At 37.8% G+C, this 19,269-nt stretch overlaps 1 protein-coding gene across 2 annotated transcripts in view; it reads right to left on the bottom strand.

The window, feature by feature from the left end:
- Positions 1-8,127: 8,127 nt before the first annotated feature.
- The window catches only part of CASD1 (CAS1 domain containing 1), a 73,117-nt gene continuing 61,975 nt past the window's right edge, over positions 8,128-19,269 (bottom strand). Inside the window, exons 18-19 of one of the 2 annotated variants that reach the window (XM_074379447.1) lie at positions 18,476-18,577; positions 8,128-9,018 (exon numbers count right to left, since the gene is read on the bottom strand). In XM_074379447.1, coding sequence (XP_074235548.1) covers positions 9,010-9,018; positions 18,476-18,577 — 111 coding nt within the window. In that variant the 3' untranslated portion in view covers positions 8,128-9,009. Of the gene's footprint in view, positions 18,578-19,269 lie in introns of both variants that reach the window. The other variant, XM_074379446.1, reaches the window with a different exon arrangement.

Here is a 19,269-nt window from a genome sequence, read left to right as displayed (position 1 = left end):
GCTAATATCTGGTGAAATTTATTTCAATAAAGTATTTGCTTCCTATTTAGTAGAAATCTTTTAATTGCTAGAAACAGGTTTGTGTGTTCAGTCTCATTCCACAAGATTTTATTTCGTCCTTCCTATAAATATATAAAATGTCTGTGCGTTAGTGTTCCAATTGAGCAACCCATTTAAATAATATTTTAACTCTTGTGGCCTGTAAATCCTTTTGTTTTTATACCACTTGGAGTATTTTCAAATAAACCTAGTTTTATGGATTGTGAAACTGATGATATCCAGTTAATGCAGAGCAGTCCAGGTTTCACATTTAGCTGACTTCATAATCAGTTATTTGGTTTTTTTTTTTTTCTTCTTTAGCTATACTTACTGAAATGGGAGGATATTTGGATCTAGAAGCAAGACAGGAGCTATTACACAAAAAGAGAATCGTTACTGCTAATGTGACATCAGTTAGCACCAAAACCCCAGAGGTCCTTGCAGTAACTCTTTATGTTCAGGCTCTATTGCTTCTTCTTACCATTTTGGTCTGCTTCATGCATCTTGGATACTATTGGATCAGTGTGGCTATCATGTCACCTGGCAGGGCAGCTTGCCTTGCAGACTGGGCTAGCTGGAAAACCTTCTCTTAATCTACTCTGGGCAAATCTTTGTGTCACCTATTAGTTGGCCAGAGATCACAAAAATTCCAAAATTCAGAAAGATTCCCTGTTAATACTATGTACCGCAACTTGTTTTCCACTTAGGGAGAATACTCTATCATATCATTGACATTAGAACCTCCCTCTTCTTTCTAGGACAGAGGAAGTAGGTTTTCTTATTTCTTATAGATATCTCTGTTACTCTTATTTCTTCCTAAGTTATCTAGGGCATTGCCACTTGCTGTTCTCCAGGATTAATCAGCTTGAGATTGTAAATGTACTGCATCAGAGTCATGGCCTAGGAGGAATGCAATGTCAAGGCTCCAGAGTACCGGATTTTGGCACAGACACAGAGTAAACAAACTGTTGCTCCTGTCAGGTGAAATAAAACTGCTCCTAATAGTCCAAGTGAGCAGCAACAAGGTAACACATGATCGACATATCATGGACTACAGATCAGAAATCAGGAATTTTATTAATCTATTTAGTAAAGAAGCCATTTGGAGTTGGGAAAGTACAGTTGGAGTTAGCATTGGGTTTTGCATTGACCATATTGAGGTATTGAATGGGGAGAGAAATCATTGGCCAGCATCTTACAAATATTTAATAATAGCTTTAATCTGTGCAGTTCCCCCTGAAAAAGTAATCTTGCTTCTGACTTAATATTTTGATGGGGAAAACAGTCCAAATAATTTCCCCGTCGTTGATGCTACCCTAATAGTCCTTAAGGACTTAAGGGTTTTTCTGTTTTTGTTTTTGTTTTACAAAGTGAGGATTCTGCCCTATGTTGAGGATTTCTATCCCAACTATACACTCTCATAGTGGGCAAATGGCTGGCTGTTGAGTTTTGGGTCCTGGTGGTAAATTTAAAACACCTTTTTCAGTTAGCCAGCATAATCCCTTGCCCTAAAATACTGACTATAATGGTTCTCCACATTTTCAGGAATTCAAGTAAACTTAAGATTTAAATTCCAAATCCCCTAAAAGTTTGTGCCTTTTCCACCCTCCAAGCTATAGTTACCCATATACATGACAACCTCTCTTTGAGGAAGGTCTAGGTTCAATTTCCACATGGGGTGTACCTAAAGTTGCAAGATTTCCCATCATTCCACAGGGTCCATATCTATAAACTGGTTCTTTTGAATTGACTTAAGGGACCATGATTCTTTTAAACATTGACTTTAGTAAGGCTGTCTCCTACCAAACTTGTGTGTTTATTTCTATCCGCCTTCAGTCTTTACTTGGAGGCTAGATCAGTAATGGTACTGGGCAGTGAGCAACAAGGGATTGTTGATCTTTAGAAGTGCCAGTGGCAGTAATGAAATTGAAAGCTCCTAACCAGTTATTTAGGTCAAAACATGCATTAAAAATTCACATCTGTAAGTCTACACTGATGATAGAAAAGAGCTCTAAGTAAAGCTCTGAAGGCTAAATTTGAGGCTAAGAGAATACTTAGAAGAAAATTAAATAGAAAATAACATCAAGGTCAGTGCCTCCAAGTACAGACATAGCAAATAGGTGAGGTGAGTGACCCTTGAGATCAATGGTCCAAGACCTGAGCCATTACTTCTCATGTCTTGACCATACCAATTAAGGATGAATAAAAGCCTTTAAGCAAGCCATCCTAAAACAGGGCAGCTTCAAAAATTTGCATTTCAGAATTTCCTATTAAACACCTCTACCATCTGCTTACTTACTGAATGCCTAATACATTACTATAAGTCAGATAGTGTTCTAAGGATGCAATGGTGAGCCAAACTAGACATACACTTGTTCTCAAGGAGTTTACATGCTAGTGGAAAGACATATTAATCAAGTAGTTATACAAATAAATGCCAACCTGTAATAGTGATAAATGCTATGATGGAAAGTAATTGATGCTATAAAAGTTTATCACAGCAGGACTTGACCTAGTCAGCAAGGTCAGAGAAGCTTCCCTAAAGTTTGGTTGATACCAAAAGAATGAGCAGTAAATGCTAAGATGAAACTATCAACTAAGTAAACGGACAACCTACTGAATAAAAGAGACAGTTTTTGCAGTCTAACCATCTGACAAAGGTTTAATATCCAGCATCTATAAGAAACTTAAACAAACTTACTAGGAAGAAAAAAACATTAAAAAGTAGGCAAAAGACATGAATAGATAATTCTCAAAAGAAGACATACATGTGGTTAACACAAAAAAAAAGCTGGCCAAGCACAGTGATTCACGCCTGTAATCCGAACATTTTGGGAGGCCGAAACGGGCAGATCACTTGAGGTCAGGAGTTCAAGACCAGCCTGGACAACCCCGTCTCTACTAAAAATACAAAAATTAGCCAGCCGTGGTGGCAGGCACCTATAATCCAAGCTACCCAGGAGGCTGAGGCAGGAGAATCGTTTAAACCCAGGAACTGTAAGTCACAGGGAGCTGAGATCGTGCCACTGTACTCCAGCCTGGGCAACAGAGTGAGACACACACACACACACACACACACACACACACACACACAAAGCTCAACATCAACATCACTGATCATTAGAGAAATGCAAATCAAAACCACAATGAGATACCATCTCACACCAGTCAGAATAGCTATTATTAAAAAGTTAGAAAATAACAGATGATGGCAAGGATGTGGAGAAATAGGAATGCTTTTAAACTGTTGGTGGGAGTGTAAATTAGTTCAACAATTGTGGAAGACATTGTGGTGGTTTCTCAAAGACCTAGAGACAGAAATACCATCCAACCCAGCAGTCCCATTGCTGGTATATATGCAAAGGAGTATTAACTATTCTATTATAAAGATACATGCACATGTATGTTCACTACAGCACTATTCACAATAGCAGACACATGGACTCAACCTAAATGCCCATCAATGATAGACTGCATAAAGAAAATGTGGTACATATACACCATGGAATGCTATGCAGCCGTAAAAAGGAATGAGATCATGCCCTTTGCAGGGACATGAATGGAGCTTGAGGCCATTATCCTTAGCAAACTAACACAGGAATAGAAAACAAAATACCACATGTTCTCACTTATAAGTGAGAGCTAAATAATGAGAACACGTGGACACATCGGGGGTAACAACACACACTGGGACCTGTTGGAGGGCAGGAGGTGGGAAGAGGGAGGTAATCAGGAAGAATATCTAGTGGGTACTAGGCTTAATACCTGGGTGATGGGATGATTTGTGCAGCACACCATATGACACACATTTACCTATGTAACAAACCTACACATCCTACACATGTACCCCTGAACTTAAAAGTTGGAAATGAAATGAAAAAAAAAAATGCCTTTGATGTCAACTGAAACCATGAGAATGGATGTCTGCCTGTCTGACAGTGTTGGACAGTGTATTAAAATGGGCATTGATACATAGTCAGTGAGATTGTAAGTTGGTACCCTGTTCTGGGAAGAGGCTTGATACTATGTTCTAAGAGCTTTTAAGTTTGATTTCATATGCACCAAGCAATTTCTAATTTTAGTTTGGATTCTCATGTTTATCTCTTGAGGAGACACAGCACTGTTCATGGCACTAAGAGAATGATATTTTTCACTGTAAATTTAAAAATTGGCCTTATGAGTCTATGTGTCTAATGTGAGTCTATCCCTAAATGGTAGCTCTCTTTATGGGATTCTGGCAAAATCAGACTCTCGAATCTGTAAATCAAAAGGCAACCCATGGACTATGGTTAATTGAAGGAATAAGGGTTCCCTGAAGAGGGTGCGTGACAGTGATGCAGTTGGTGATCCTTTGCAACACCTTGGCTGACTGCTCCCTGTTCAAACTGCAACAGAAAATATAGATTGAGTTTTATTTGAAAAGAAACTAAGAGAATGATATGCTTCAGGCTGGTTTGGGAGGTATTCCACGTATGAGCAAAAGGGTAGGGCAGCAGTAAACTCTATGTGCATTCTGAAATAATTGGCAGCTTTGCAGCCTAAGATGAGTAGCCTTAGGTGACAAGAGAAGTGACTCAAGAGTTCTTAGGCCATCTGTTGGAACAAAGGTGACTTTAGAAAAAAAAAAAATCTAACAACTTGTGATGGCGCTAAGATTAGGAAAGTTATACCCTATACCCTGACTTTATCTGCAATGTTATAATTTTTGTTATTTTTATAAGGAAGAATGTATTCATATCTTACTTGAGTAATTTGAAAATCTTCAACAAAAATTTAAGGAAATGCCAAAAAAATGCTAAGATGATGAGGAATAAGAAAAAATATTTGAGGTAGACAGATGAGCATTATCTAAGCCCTTTGGAAGAAGAGATCCTAGTGAGTCTAGAGTTCCATCAAAGTTCAATGTAGCCACAGTATGGAGACTAGGCAAGAGATGGTAAAGTATAGGGGTAGGCGAGATCTAAGAGGTAGGTAGGCCAAAACCATGCATGATCTTAAAGGAAAAAAACTCTGAAGGGTTCTAAGAATGAAAAATGTGGTGTTGTCATATTTAACCTTTTTATATATACAAATAATCCAACAATAATATAGTGAGCAGATAGGGCAGTTGGGAAGAGTGGGTGTGGTTATACCAGTCAGAAATCTATTGTAGATACAATTGGGGAAATGGTAGCTTTGACTAGGATAGTGGTGGGAGATTCAAGAGCTATTTAGGAGGCAAAAAAGGCAGCAGTTGTTAGAACACTGATCTGGAAATGATGTTGAGGAAAGAGAGGAGCCAGTTCTGATGTGTGGGTTTTTCTTGGTCAAATGGTGGCAATATCCACTGTGACAGACAATAGTGGATGAGAATCAGGATTGAGGAAAATGATATGAGCTAGTTTTGTGAAAAGTGAACTTGAGGTACCTCTGAGTAAACCAAAAGAAGTAGGCAGTTAGTAGAGATTTGGACTGGTAATATGATTGGTGAGTCATCTGGATATGGGTATTCATTGAAACCACAGGATCTGATGAAAAAACTGGTACTCATTTTGTCACCTGAACATTCAGACAGCAGCTAAAGTATGTTGCAATTATTCCTCCAATAGCTAGCAAAAAGGATAAGGTACATGAAGTTGAATATTTGCCAGAATTTAATGATCAGAGAAAGTCTGAGATGGTATTTTATTGACATTTTACAAAATTAAAATGTAATGCTACTTACTTTTGTACAAATTTTATTACTTTCTTAATAAATCTTACATTTTTAAAGGTTGTTCATGTGCTTCAAGGATTTATGTCATCAGATCATCTCACTTGGCATTTAATTAATAGGATGCAGTTCATTTTAGGTAGTTTATCATGTAGTTTTCATATTATGTTTAATTTTTATGTGATTAAGATTCTTCTTATTACCTTAATTTGGGAGTTCATGCATGTGCCTAAAGCCAATTAAGTGTTAAGACAATATAGAAAAATGGAGATAAACTGGCCTAGTAAAATAACATACCCTCTTTCCTTTTTTTTTTTTTTAAACATTTCAAAATATCTTATTGGCTTGAGTGTCAGGGCCATTTCATTCATTCATTGAATGAATATTTACCTAGGACTTTTTGTGTTCTAGGCATTGAACTATGCACTGGTGAATAAAACGTAGTATATTATGGAAGATAATGAACAATGTCTAGTACAGTCTGGTACTAGTTGGTGCTAAATAAATATTTGTTGGCAGAATAAACCTAGTATCGAATCTAAAAGTTATGACAGTTTAAAAGGAAAGTGTTGTGATAGAGAATGAGGAAAGGAAGCTACTTGGATTAAATGATCAGAATAAAGGTCTATCTAAATTAAAGAAAATATCTGAAGACAAGATTTGAAGACAAATTATGTGCCACTAATACTTAGCATTCTGGTCAGAGGAAACAGCATGGGCATAGACCCAAAGGCAACATCATGAAAACAGGTAGCTGTAGTTTCTGCCCAGTATCAACTTACCCTTCTTCTAGCAACTTTACACAACCATTGCTGCTCTACTTTCCAGCCACGTACTTCCACCGAAGGTGACTGCACACAAGTCACAGGTCTGGCTAATCAGAACACTGCATTTCTCTGGTCAGGGTTTAGACCTCTGACTCACTAGGACCTGTGAGATATAATTTAATTTTACTGAGAATGGCAAATGAGTGGGGGGGCTCTTATCTAATATACTTAAATTTGGGGTCAAAATAAGGCCAACAAAAAAAAGTAGAGGACCAACAGAATGGTCAGAAATCAATTCTCTGTGTACACAGGGGGTTAGGTTGGGTAACACTTGACTCCCAACATAAAGGATCTCTGTGTTGTTGAAACATATTGAATGAGGGGGAAGTGGACTTAAAGATGATTCTGGGGATGTAAACAGAGTCCTATTAGTCTCATAGACTTTGATCGTGGAGTTTGGATTTTATTCTAAGAACACTGAAAATAAACCATTTAAAGTAGAAAAATAACATCCAATTTACATTTTAAAATTACTCCGGGTTTGTAAAGATGGTAAAGAAAGGAAATTCTCTTCTCAACAAATAAGAAAACTGGTAAAAATTGTTAGCATGAAAAAATTTTAAACTCTAGAAGTTAACCAAACTTTGTTACATTTGTAGCAATCGAGGGTGGGTTTATTCAGGAAAAACAGCAGAATCTTGGTAAGAATGGCAAGCTTCTTGGACTTTACCTTGCCCTATTCTCAATTTGCCCTCTCCAGCACCACAGTAGCCTTGAAAATAACATTCTGCAATCATGGTGAAAACCAGCTGTTTGGTAGCTTCCAAAAGGGATAGAACAAAGGTAGAGTTCCTTCTAAGCCTCTATTTAAGAGAACTGTTGTTTTACCTGTCTGGTAGTGCCCTTGATGACCCACTTGCAAAGCTGTCTTTATTTGACCTGACTCAGAGCTCTTCCAGCATAAACATATTTTCCCTGGGGTATTTTTGAAAACACAGGCAATTTATAAATTTTCCAGCTGCCTAAAATTGTGGATAACAGCTGGGACAAACAATTGATTAACCAAAGGGCTTATAAGGAAAAGCTCAGGGAATGAGATTTCCATAGGGGCTTTGAAAAGTTTCAACATCTTTTTGGAATCTACACATGAATGTGTAGGGCTGTGTGAATGAATGCTCAAGAATGACCTAAGAAGGCCCTATATTCTCATCTTGGGATAATCTTGAGTCTGTGCAATCAGGTAGTGAATGCTAACAGAGCTATCAACTGCCTGTCTCAACGTTTAAAGCATTCCCTAACATTTACATAGAACTTTTTGGCAAATGTATGTAAGAACATATCTGTTTAATTATTAGCTGACTACTAAGATAACTAATCAGAGACTTTAGTAGCCACATATGACAAAGAATATGGACTTTATAGGATTCGTTCACAAAAGTCATTGGGGAGCAGAAGTTGGGAGGATAATCTGATGTCCAGGGTCACCATATTATTTAAAAGATCTAGTTTTCACAAACACACAAAACCACATATAAATGTGTAAATAAGAAAGCATGGTCCATACCTAGGAAATAAAGCAATGAATAGAAACTGCCCAGGAAACATAGAAGTTGGACCTACTAGGCAAGCACTTTAAATCAGTTATTTTATCTACAGAACTAAAGTAAACCATGTCTAAAGAACTAAATGCAAATATGAGACTAATATCTCACCAGAGAATATCAATACAGAGATACAAATTATAAGAAACAAACATAAATTTTGAAATAAACAAGAAAATAGCTGAAATGAAAACTTCACGATTATATTGGGGATATCCAATACCATACTCAGGTTCAATGATTCACTAGAAATACCCATAGAACTCAGAAACTGCCATATTCATGGTTACAGTTTATTATAGCAAAAGGATATATCATAATTGACAGAGAGAGAAGTTACATGGATTAAATCTGAGAGAAATCAAGCTCAAATTTCCAAGTATCCCTTCCCAGTGGAGTCACTTAGGTATGTCCTTAATTATTCTAGCAGGAATGTATGACCACACATGTGAAGTGTTGCTAGGGAAGTTCACCTAAGCCTTGGTATCCAGAGTTTTCATTGGGGATCAATCACGTAGGCATGCAGTGCCCATATGAATGAACTGAGATACTCAGACTCCAGTCTTCCACAGAGAAAAATCAGGCATTCATCACAAATCACTTTTTAGGATAAACTTATCCAGTCAAACTGGTACAATATAGCTCAAGGGCTTAGTCATACAAAAACAGGAGTTTACCATAAATACAGTATGGTTCAGGGCTTTAGGCATACAGACACTCATATCAGGAAGAATATTTCAAGGGCTCAAAGGCTACTTTCCAGGAGCCAGCCAATGGCCAGGCCTAAAGATAAACACTTCTTTTAAATGTATAAGATTTGAGCAACCCAATCCTCCTACTTAAGGGTTTAACAGCAGATTTGAGCAGGCAGCAGAAAGAATCAGCAAACTTGAATATGGGACAACTGAGATTATCCAGTCTGAAGAAAAGAAAGGAAAAAGAATGAAGGTAAATAAATATAGCTTGAGAGACCTATTTTATTCCATAAGCATATCATCATAAGCATAATGGAAATCTCAGAAGGAGAAGAGAGAGAGCAAGAGACAGACAGGAAGAATATATCAAGAAACAATGACAAAACTTCCAAAATTTGATGAAAAACATCACACATTCAAGAGCTCAATAAACTCCAAGCAGGAAAAACTCAGAGATCCACACTTAGATACATTATGATCAAACTATGGAAAGACAGAGACTCTTGAAAGCAGTAAGAAAAATGTAATTTAACATATGCGAGCGCTCCTCAACAAGATTAACAGTGGATTTCTCATCAGAAACTATGTAGGCAAGAGGGCAGAGGGATGACATGTTCAAAGTCCTTGTGGGAAAAAAAAAAAAATCAATCAAAGATTGTGTATCCAGCAAACTTATTTTTAAAAACGGGAGAAGAATTAAGAGAATCCCAGATAAATACAAAGTAAAGAAATGCTAGAAAGCCTATCCTATCAGAAATATTAAAGGGAGTCCTACTAACGGTATTAGGCAGATCACTGAGGCAGAAAATTAACAAAGATATTCAGACCCTGAACTCAACACTGGACCAAATGGATCTGATAGACCTCTACAGAACTCTCCACTGAAAAAAACAGAGTATACATTCTCATCATCACATGGCACATGCTCTAAAACTGACCACATAATTGGACATAAAACAATCCTCAGCAAATGCAAAAGAATGGAAATCATATCAAACACTCTCTTGAACCAGAGCACAATAAAAACAGATGTTAAGACTAAGAAAACCACTCAAAACCATGCAATTACATGGAAATTAAACAACATGCTTTTTAATGACTTTTGGGTAAATAATGAAATTAAGGCAGAAATCAAGAAGTTATTTGAAACTAATGAAAACAAAGACAAAACATACTAGAATCTCTGGGACACAGCTAAGGCAATATTAAGAGGGAAATTCATAGCACTAAACGCCCACATCAAAAAGTTAGGAAGATCTTAAATTAACAACTTAACATCATAATTGATAGAATTCAAGAAGCAAGAACAAATCAACCACAAAGCTAGCATAAAACAAGAAATAACCAGAAATAGAGCGAAACTGAAGGAGACTGAGACATGAAAAGCCATTCAAAAGATCAACAAATCCAGGAACTGGTTTTTTAAAATAAATAAGATAGGCCACTAGCTAGACTAATAAGGGAGAAAAGAGAGAAGATCCAAGTAAAACAATTAGAAATGATGATTGAACTGACCACAAAAAAATAAAAAATAATCATCAGAAACTACTATGAATACCTCCACGCACACAAACCAGAAAATGTAGAAGCAATGGATAAATTATTGGACATATACACTCTCCCAAGACTGAACAAGGAAGAAATTGATTTCCCAAACAGACCAATATCAAGCTCTAAAACTGAATCAATAATAAGCAGCCTAGCAACCAAAAAAAAGCCCAGGACCTGATGGATTCACAGCCAAATTCTACCAGATGTACAAAGAAGATCTGGTACTATTTCTATAGAAACCATTCCAAAAAATTAAGAAGGAGGGACTCCTCCTCAACTCATTCTATGAGGCCAGCATCATCCTGACACCAAAACCTGCCAGAGATGCAACATAAAAAAGAAAACTGCAGGCCAATAGCCTTGATGAACACTGATGCAAAAATCTTCAACAAAATACTTGGCAAACTGAATCCAGCAGCACATCAAAAAGCTAATCCACCACAACCAAGTAGGTTTCATCCTGGGATACAAGGTTGGTTCAACACACACAAGTCAATAAATGTGTTTAATCACATAAAATGATAGACAAAAACCACACGATTAGCTCAATAGATAAAGAAATATCTTTCAATAAAATTCAACACCCCTTCATATCAAAAACTCCTGATATACTAGGTATTGAAGGAACATACCTCAAAATAATGAGAGCCATCTATGACAAACTCACAGCCAACATTATATGAATGGGCAAAAGCTGAAAGCAATCTCCATAAAAATCACCGTTAAGACAAGAATGCCCTCTCTCACAACTCCTATTCAACACAGTACTGGAAGTCATAGCCAGAGCAATCAAGCAAGAGAAAGAAAGAAAGGGCAACCAAATAGGAAGAGAGGAAATCAAACTATCCCATTTGCAGACAAACATGATTATATACCCTGAAAAATGCCATAGTTTCAGCCCAAAAGCACCTTTAACCAATAAACAACTGCAGTAAAGTTTCAGGATATAAAATCAATATATAAAAATCACTAGCATTCCTAAACACCACTAACAGCCAAGCCAGGAGCCAAATCAGAAAGGCAATTCCATTCACAACTGCCAGAAAAAGAATAAAATATCTGACTATAGCTAGTCAGGGAGGTAAAAGATCTCTACAATGAGAATTACAAAACACTGCTCAAAGAAATCAGAGAAGACACAAACAAATGGAAAAACTTCCCATGCTGATGAATGGGAAGAATCAGTCTAATTAAAATGGCCATACTGCCCAAAGCAATTTACAGATTAATGCTATTCTTATCAAACTATCAATGACATTCTTCACAGAACTAGAAAAACTATTTTAAAATTCGTACGGAACCAAAAAAGATCCTGAAGAGCCAAAGCAATCCTAAGCACAAAGAACAAAGCTGGATGCACCATGTTACCTGATGTCTCAAACTATACTACAGTGCTACAGTAACCAAAACACCCTGGTACTCGTACAAAAACAGGTACATAGACCAATGTAACAGAATAGAGGAAATAAGGCTGCAACTCCTATGACCATCTGATCTTCAACAAAGCTGACAAACATGCAATGGGGGAAAGATTGCCTAGTCAATAAATGGTGCTGGGATAACTGGCTAGCCATATGCAGAAAATTGAAGTTTGACTCCTTCCTCACACCATATACAAAAATCAAGTCAAGACGGATTAAAGACTTAAATATAAAACCCAAAACTATAAAAACCCTGAGAGACAACCTAGGAAATACCATCCTGTACATAAGAACAGGCAAGATTTCATGACTCCAACTGTTGATGGGTGTGTAAATTAGTTCAACCACTGTGGAAGACAGTGTGGTGATTTCTCAAGGATCTAGAACTAGAAATACCATTTGACCCAGCAATCCCATTACTGGGTATATACCCAAGGGATTATAAATCATTCTATTATAAAGACACATGTACACATATGTTTATTGCAGCACTGTTCACAACAGCAAAGACTTGGAATCAACCCAAATGCCCATCAACGATAGAACGGATAAAGAAAATGTAGCACATATACACCATGGAATACTATGCAGCCATAAAAAAGGATGAGTTCATGTCCTTCACAGGGACATAGATGAATCTGGAAATCATCATTCTTAGTAAACTGACACAAGAACAGAAAACCAAACACCACACGTTCTCACTCATAAGTGGGTGCTGAACAATTAGAACACATGGACAAAAGTAGGGGAATATCACATATCAGGGCCTGTGGGGGGATGGGGGTTAGGGGAGGGATAGCAGGGATAAATAAAGGAGGGATAGCATTAGGAGAAATACCTAATGTAGATGACGGGGTGATGGATGCAGCAAACCACCATGGCACATGTATACCTATGTAACAAATCTGCACATTCTGCACATGTACCCCAGAACTTAAAATATAATAATAAAAAAATAAAATCCCAAGAATGTCAGCACCCACAATAAAAAAAACAAACAAAAGCTAATCCAACTGTATTTAAATAAATAACCACACTCAAGTGTTGGGGTAAAACTAACATATAACTGGAATACAGTGTTTTGACTATTTGTCTCAAAGTAAAAACATAAAGAACTATAAACAAATACTGTATTCTACTAGGTTTGTGTTTTAGAGAAGTATGGGCTCAAAATATTACAAACTTTTTCTTTCATGACTGTAAAAATAAGTAAAGATTTGTGGATAGTAGCAGCCATATTTCTCTTATTACTTCTGTAGTGTTGGGCTAGAATTAGAGGTGTAAATATGAAAGGACCACAAACTGGGTGGCTTAAAACAAGAGAAATGTATTATATCACAAATCTGGAGTCTAGAAATCTGAAATCAAGATGTCAGCAGGGTCATTTTCCCTCTGAAGCCTATAGGGGAGAACCTTTCCTTGCCTCTTTGTAATTTCTGTTGAATTTCTATATTAGCCCCACTTATCCTCTGTTTTACTTTATGGTTTCAGTTACCTGCAGTCAATTTCAGTATGAAAATAGTAAGTGAAAAATTCCAGAAATAAACAATTCATAGGTTTTAAATTATATGCCCATTCTGAATAGCATAATAAAGTGTGACGCCTAATCCATCCTATCTAAAATACAAATCATCCCGCTGCTGTTTATCCATGTGGTAGAAGCTGCCCGCTCCATTAGTCACTTAGTAGCCATCTCCGTCTCAGTGATCACACAGAATGTCTTGATACTGCAGTGCTTGTGTTCCAATAACCCTTATTTTACTTCATAATGGTCCCAAAGCACAAGAGTAGTAATGCTGGCAATTTGGATATGTCAAAGAAGGACCATAAAGGGCTTCAAGTGAAAAGATGAAAGTTCTTGAGTTAATAACAACAACAAAAATTGTGTGCCTAAGTTGCTAAGATCAGCACAAGATCAAATCTTCTATCCATGAAATTATGAAGGAAAAAGAAATTCATTCTAGTTTTGCTGTTGTACCTCAAACTGCAAAGATAAGATGGAAGAGGTGTTAAATTTGTGGACAGAAGACATGAACAGAAATGTGTTCTGAGTGGCCAGGCATGGTGGCTCACACCTGTAATCCCAGCACTTTGGGAGGCCAAGGTGGGTGGATTACCTTAGGGCAGGAGTTCGAGATCAGCATGGCCAACACGGTGAAACCCTGTCTCTACTAAAAATATAAAAATTAGCCAGGCATGGTAGCACATGCCTGTAGCTCCAGCTACTTGGGAGGCTGACGGAGGAGAATTGCTTGAACCCAGAAGGCAGAGGTTGTAGTGAGTTAAAATTGAGCCACTGCACTCCAGCCTGGGAGAAAGAGTGTGCCTTGTCTCAAAAAGAAAAAAAGAGAAAAAGAAAAAGAAATGTGTTCTGACCAATGACACATTTTACCAGAAAACACTGAGCTAGTACAAAGCATTTTACATGTCACATCTTCACAAAAAGATTAGTACAGTATAATAGGACACTTTGAGAAAGAGACATAAACCACATTTACATAACTTTTATTACAGCACATTGTTATAACTGTTATATTATTATTATTGTTAATCTCTTACTGTGCCTAATTTATAAAACTTTATCATGGTATGTATGTACAGGACCAAAACATATTATACGCAGGGTGTAGTACTGTCCAAGGTTTTAGGCATCTACTGGGGGTCTTGGAATGTATCCCCTGTGGATAAGGGGGTACTGCTGTAATCTTTGGCACTCCTTGGCTTACAGCTGCAGCAGTTCCATCTCTGTCTCTGTCATCACATGGCATTTAGGTCTGTGTATCTCTGTTCCTGTGTTTTTTCTTGTTTTCTCATAAGGACACCAGTCAAATTGGATTAAAAACTAACCCTACTCCAGTATGACTTCATTTTAACTAATTCTATCTGCAAAAATCCTATTTCCAAGTATGTTCTCATTCTTAGGTACTGTGGGCTAGCACCTCAATATATCATTTTTTCCACATTTAAAAGATTTATTACCAAGTGCTTTCAGGAAGGTAATACAAATTTACCTTCTATTTTATGAAAAGACATTGGTAAATATGATAAAATGACATTAATTGATGATATTGGTTCTAATCAATATGTCTTTGATTACCACTAAGGATAATCATTTCTCTCACAGCATTCTGGCCTTCTTTTTTAAACCAAATTGTGGTTAAAAACCACATGATATTAAATTTAATATCCCAACCATTCTAAAGTATACAATTCAGTCAGTAAAATATATTCACATCATTGTGCAAGCAATCTCTAGAACATTTTCACCTTGAGAAACTGAAACTGTATATTCAGTAAGTACTGATTGCGTCCCCACCCCACCGCCCACCAGCCATTGGTAATCACATTTCCACTCTGTTTCAATTATATTGACTAGTGTACACACTTCATATTAGTGGGATCATATAGTAGTTGTCCTTTTATGATGGGCTATTTCACTTTGCATTAATGTCTTTGAGGTTCATACATGTAGCATTTGACAGGATTCCCTTGTTTTTTAAGACTACATAATATTTCATTTTATGCACATACCATGTTTTCTATATCCATTCATCTGTCATTGGATATTTGGTTTGTCTCCATCTCTTAGCTTTGTGAACAATGTTGCAATGAACATGGGTGTGCAAATATCTGTTGGAGACACTGCTTTTTAAAACATGTCTTCTTGGGGTGAGAGGTGGGGGTGGTGTGCACAATTCAACTTACAGCAATTCGAAAGAAAAAGACAGCAATTATACTGTGAAGAAATCTGGAAAACACTGTTTTAACCAAATGCCAAAATTAGCATTACTAATAATGGAACAAATTGATACCATGTGTCTTTTGATATGGTGCACTAAAAGAAGGTAACACCATTTCTGTGATATTCATACCAAAAATGCATATCCTGAATGTAAACAAGAAAAAATCTGATATTCTACTGAAGACATTCTACAAAATCACTACTCTTAAAAACTATCAAGTTCATGGAGATAAAGAGGGAGGAACTCCAGATTAAAGGAGGTTAAGGAGACTTTACGAAAAAATGTAATGTGTGATCTTGAACTGAAACCTGGATCAGAAAAAGTACTCTATTGGGACAATTGGTAAAATTGGAATAAGGTCTTCAGATTAGACAACAGAATTATATCAATGATAAATTCCTAGCTTTGATAACTGAACTGAAATTATACAATAGAATGTCTTTAATTTTAAGAATTTTCACAAAGGGTTTTAGAATTAAAGGGGAATCATGTCTCCAGTTTATACTCAGCTACTTTAGAAAAAAATTGTACAGATAGATAGATGGATGAACACGTAAACAGAAATGACAGGCTGCACATGGTAGCTCACGCTTATAATCCCAGCACTTTGGGAAGCCAAAGTGGGTGGATCACCTGAGGTCAGGAGTTTGAGACTAGCCTGACCAACATGGTAAAACCCTGCCTCTACTAAAAATTAAAAAAAAAAAATTAGTCAGGCATGGTGGCACATACCTGTAATCCCAGCTACTCAAGAGGCCTAGGCAAAAGAATCTCTTGAACTCAGTAAGCAGAGGTAGAGGTGAGCCAAGATTGTGCCATTGCACTCCAGGCTGGGCAACAAGGGAGAAACTCTGTCTCAAGGAAAAAAAAAAAATAGAAAAGATAAAAGAAGTGTGGTAAAATATTAACATTTTGGTAAATCTGAGTATACGGTGGTGGTTGTACTATATTTAAAACATTTTGCAAATCTAAAATTATCTCAAAATGAAAACCTTAAAAATAATGCTATAACCAAAATAAGAAGAATGAATGCAAGGGCAAAAAGTTAATGCAAAGAGAATATAAGAGCAACTACTCAGGAATAGGATGGGGAAAAAAAATCAATAGTTTTTACACAGCTGCTTCATCAGGTTGTAGCCAGATTGCCTCTTTAAGTGGGACCCTGATCCATTCCTTCTCACTGGGTGAGGCCTCCCTGCAGGGGCTCCAGCCACTCCAGCCAGGATTATAGGAGCAGAGTTCTGATCACTCCCTGGGACGGAGCTCCCAGGGGGAAGAGTGGCTACTATCTCTGCAGTTTGGTTGACTCTGCCATTCCAGCCTGCCAGCTTTGAAGAGTCCAAATCGTCTGGACAAGGAAGGGTCCCCCACAGTGCAGCACGCCTGCTCTACCAAAAAGCAGCCAGACTGTTTCTTTAAGCAGGTCTCTGATTCTATTCCTCCTGACTGGGTAAAACCTCCCATCAGGGGTCTCCAGCTACCTCCTACAGGCACATATGGGCTAGCAACAGGTCAGTACCCCTTGGGACGGGACTTCCATATGAAGGAGCAGGCTGCCATCTTTGCTGCTTCCTGATACTGTGATACTTCCAGTACAGGGAAAGTTGAGGCAACCAGGGTCTGGAATAGACCCCCAGCAAACAGCAGCAGTCCTGTGGAACAGTGGCCTGACTGTTAAAAGAAAAACAAACAGGCCAGGCGCAGTGACTCAAGCCTGTAATCCCAGCACTTTGGGAGGCTGAGGCGGGCGGATCATGAGGTCATGAGATCAAGACCATCCTGGCCAACATGGTGAAACCCCGTCTCTACTAAAAATACAAAAATTAGCTGAGGGTGGTGGCGTGCGCCTGTAATCCCAGCTACTCGAGAGGCTGAGGCAGGAGAACTGCTTGGACCCGGGAGGCAGAGGTTGTAGTGAGCCAAGATTGTGCCATTGCACTCCAGCCTGGCGCCTGGTGACAGAGTAAGACTCTGTCTCAAAAAAAAAAAAAAAAAGAAAGAAAGAAAAATACCCACAAAAACTCCATTCAAAGGTCAGGCACCTCAAAAATTGAAGGTAGATAAACCTACAAAAATGAGAAAGAATCAACACAAAAATGCTAAAAACTCAAAAAGCTGGAGTGCCTCTTCTCCTCCAAATGACCACATCACTCTCCAGCAAGGACACAGAAATGGGCTGAGGTGGAGATGGCTGAATTGACAGAAGTAGCCTTCAGAAGGTGGGTAATAACAAATTTCACTGAGCTAAAGGAACATACTGTAACCAAATACAAAGAAGCTAAGAATAATGACAAAACAATACAGGAGCTGACAGCCAGAACAGCCAGATTAGAGAGGAACATACCAACCCAATGGAGCTAAAAAACATACTATGAGAACTTCACAATGCAATCACACAAGTATCAACAGCAGTAAAGAACAAATGGAGGAAAGAATCTCAGAGTTTGAAGACTACCTTTCTCAAATAAGACAGGAAGACAAGAATAGAGAAAAAAGAATGAAAAGGAATGAACAAAACCTTTGAGAAATACGGGATTATGTAGACACTGAACCTACAACTGACTGAAGTACCTGAAAGAGACAGGGAGAATGGAACCAAGTAGGAAAACATACTTCAGTATATCATTTAGGAGAACTTCCTGAACCTAGTAAGACAGGACAACATTCAAATTTAGGAAATCTAGAGAATCCCAGCAATATACTCCATGAGAAGATCAACCCCAAGATATATAATCATCAGATTCTCCAAGGTTGAAATGAAAGAAAAAATGTTAAGGGAATTCCATGGATTTCATGGATACTAACTTCATTAGACAAAAGCCACCCCAGCCCAAATGTTTTTGAGAGAATTACTTCTCTATTTTGGCCTCCCGCTATGGGACACCACTTTTATGTTTCCTAGAAGCCCTCTAGAAAAATTAAACCATTAGCTAGGCATGGTGGCATGTGCCTGTGTTCCCAGCTACCTGGGAGGCTGAGGTGGGAGGATCACTTAAGCCTGGGAAGTCAAGACTGAAGTGAGCTGTGGTTGCACTATTGCTTTCCAGCGTGGGTGACACAGTGAGAACCTGTTTGAAAAAAAAAAAAAAGAGGAGAAATTAAGATATTTCCAGATAAAGAAAAGCTGAAGGATTTTCTTACCATTAGACCTGTCCTACAAGAAATGCTCAAGGTAGTACTTCAGGGTGAAATGAAAGGACACTCAACAGTAACTCAAAGCCATATAAAGAAATAAAGATCTCCAGTAAAGGTAAACACATCAGCAGATACAAAAGCTTGTATTATTGTAGTTTTGCTTCATAGCTTCACTTTTTATTTTCTACATGATTTAAAAGACAAATGTGAGCTGAATGTAGTGGCTCATACTTATAATCCCAGCACTTTGGGAAGCCAAGGTGGTTGGATCACCTGAGGTAAGGAGTTCGAGATCAGTCTGGCCAACATGGTGAAACCTCGTCTCCACTAAAAATACAAAAATTAGCCGGGCATGGTGCTGCATATCTGTAGTCCCAGCTACTCAGAAGGCTGAGGCAGGAGAATTGCTTGAACCTGGAAGGTGGTTGTTGGCAGTGAGCTGAGACTGTGCCACTGCACTCCAGCCTAGGTGACAGAGGGAGACTCCATCTCAAAAAACAAACAAACAAACAAACAAAAACAAAAACATAAATCTATATTATTGGACACACAATGCAGAAATATGTAATTTGTGACATCAATAACATAAAAGGGGATAGAGTTGTAGAGAAGCACAGATTTCCTA

Source organism: Saimiri boliviensis, chromosome 10 (assembly GCF_048565385.1).
Source record: "Saimiri boliviensis isolate mSaiBol1 chromosome 10, mSaiBol1.pri, whole genome shotgun sequence".
Taxonomy (NCBI): domain Eukaryota; kingdom Metazoa; phylum Chordata; class Mammalia; order Primates; family Cebidae; genus Saimiri; species Saimiri boliviensis.
Note: the sequence above shows the minus strand (reverse complement) of the source record. Positions and strands in the feature narration are given on the sequence as shown.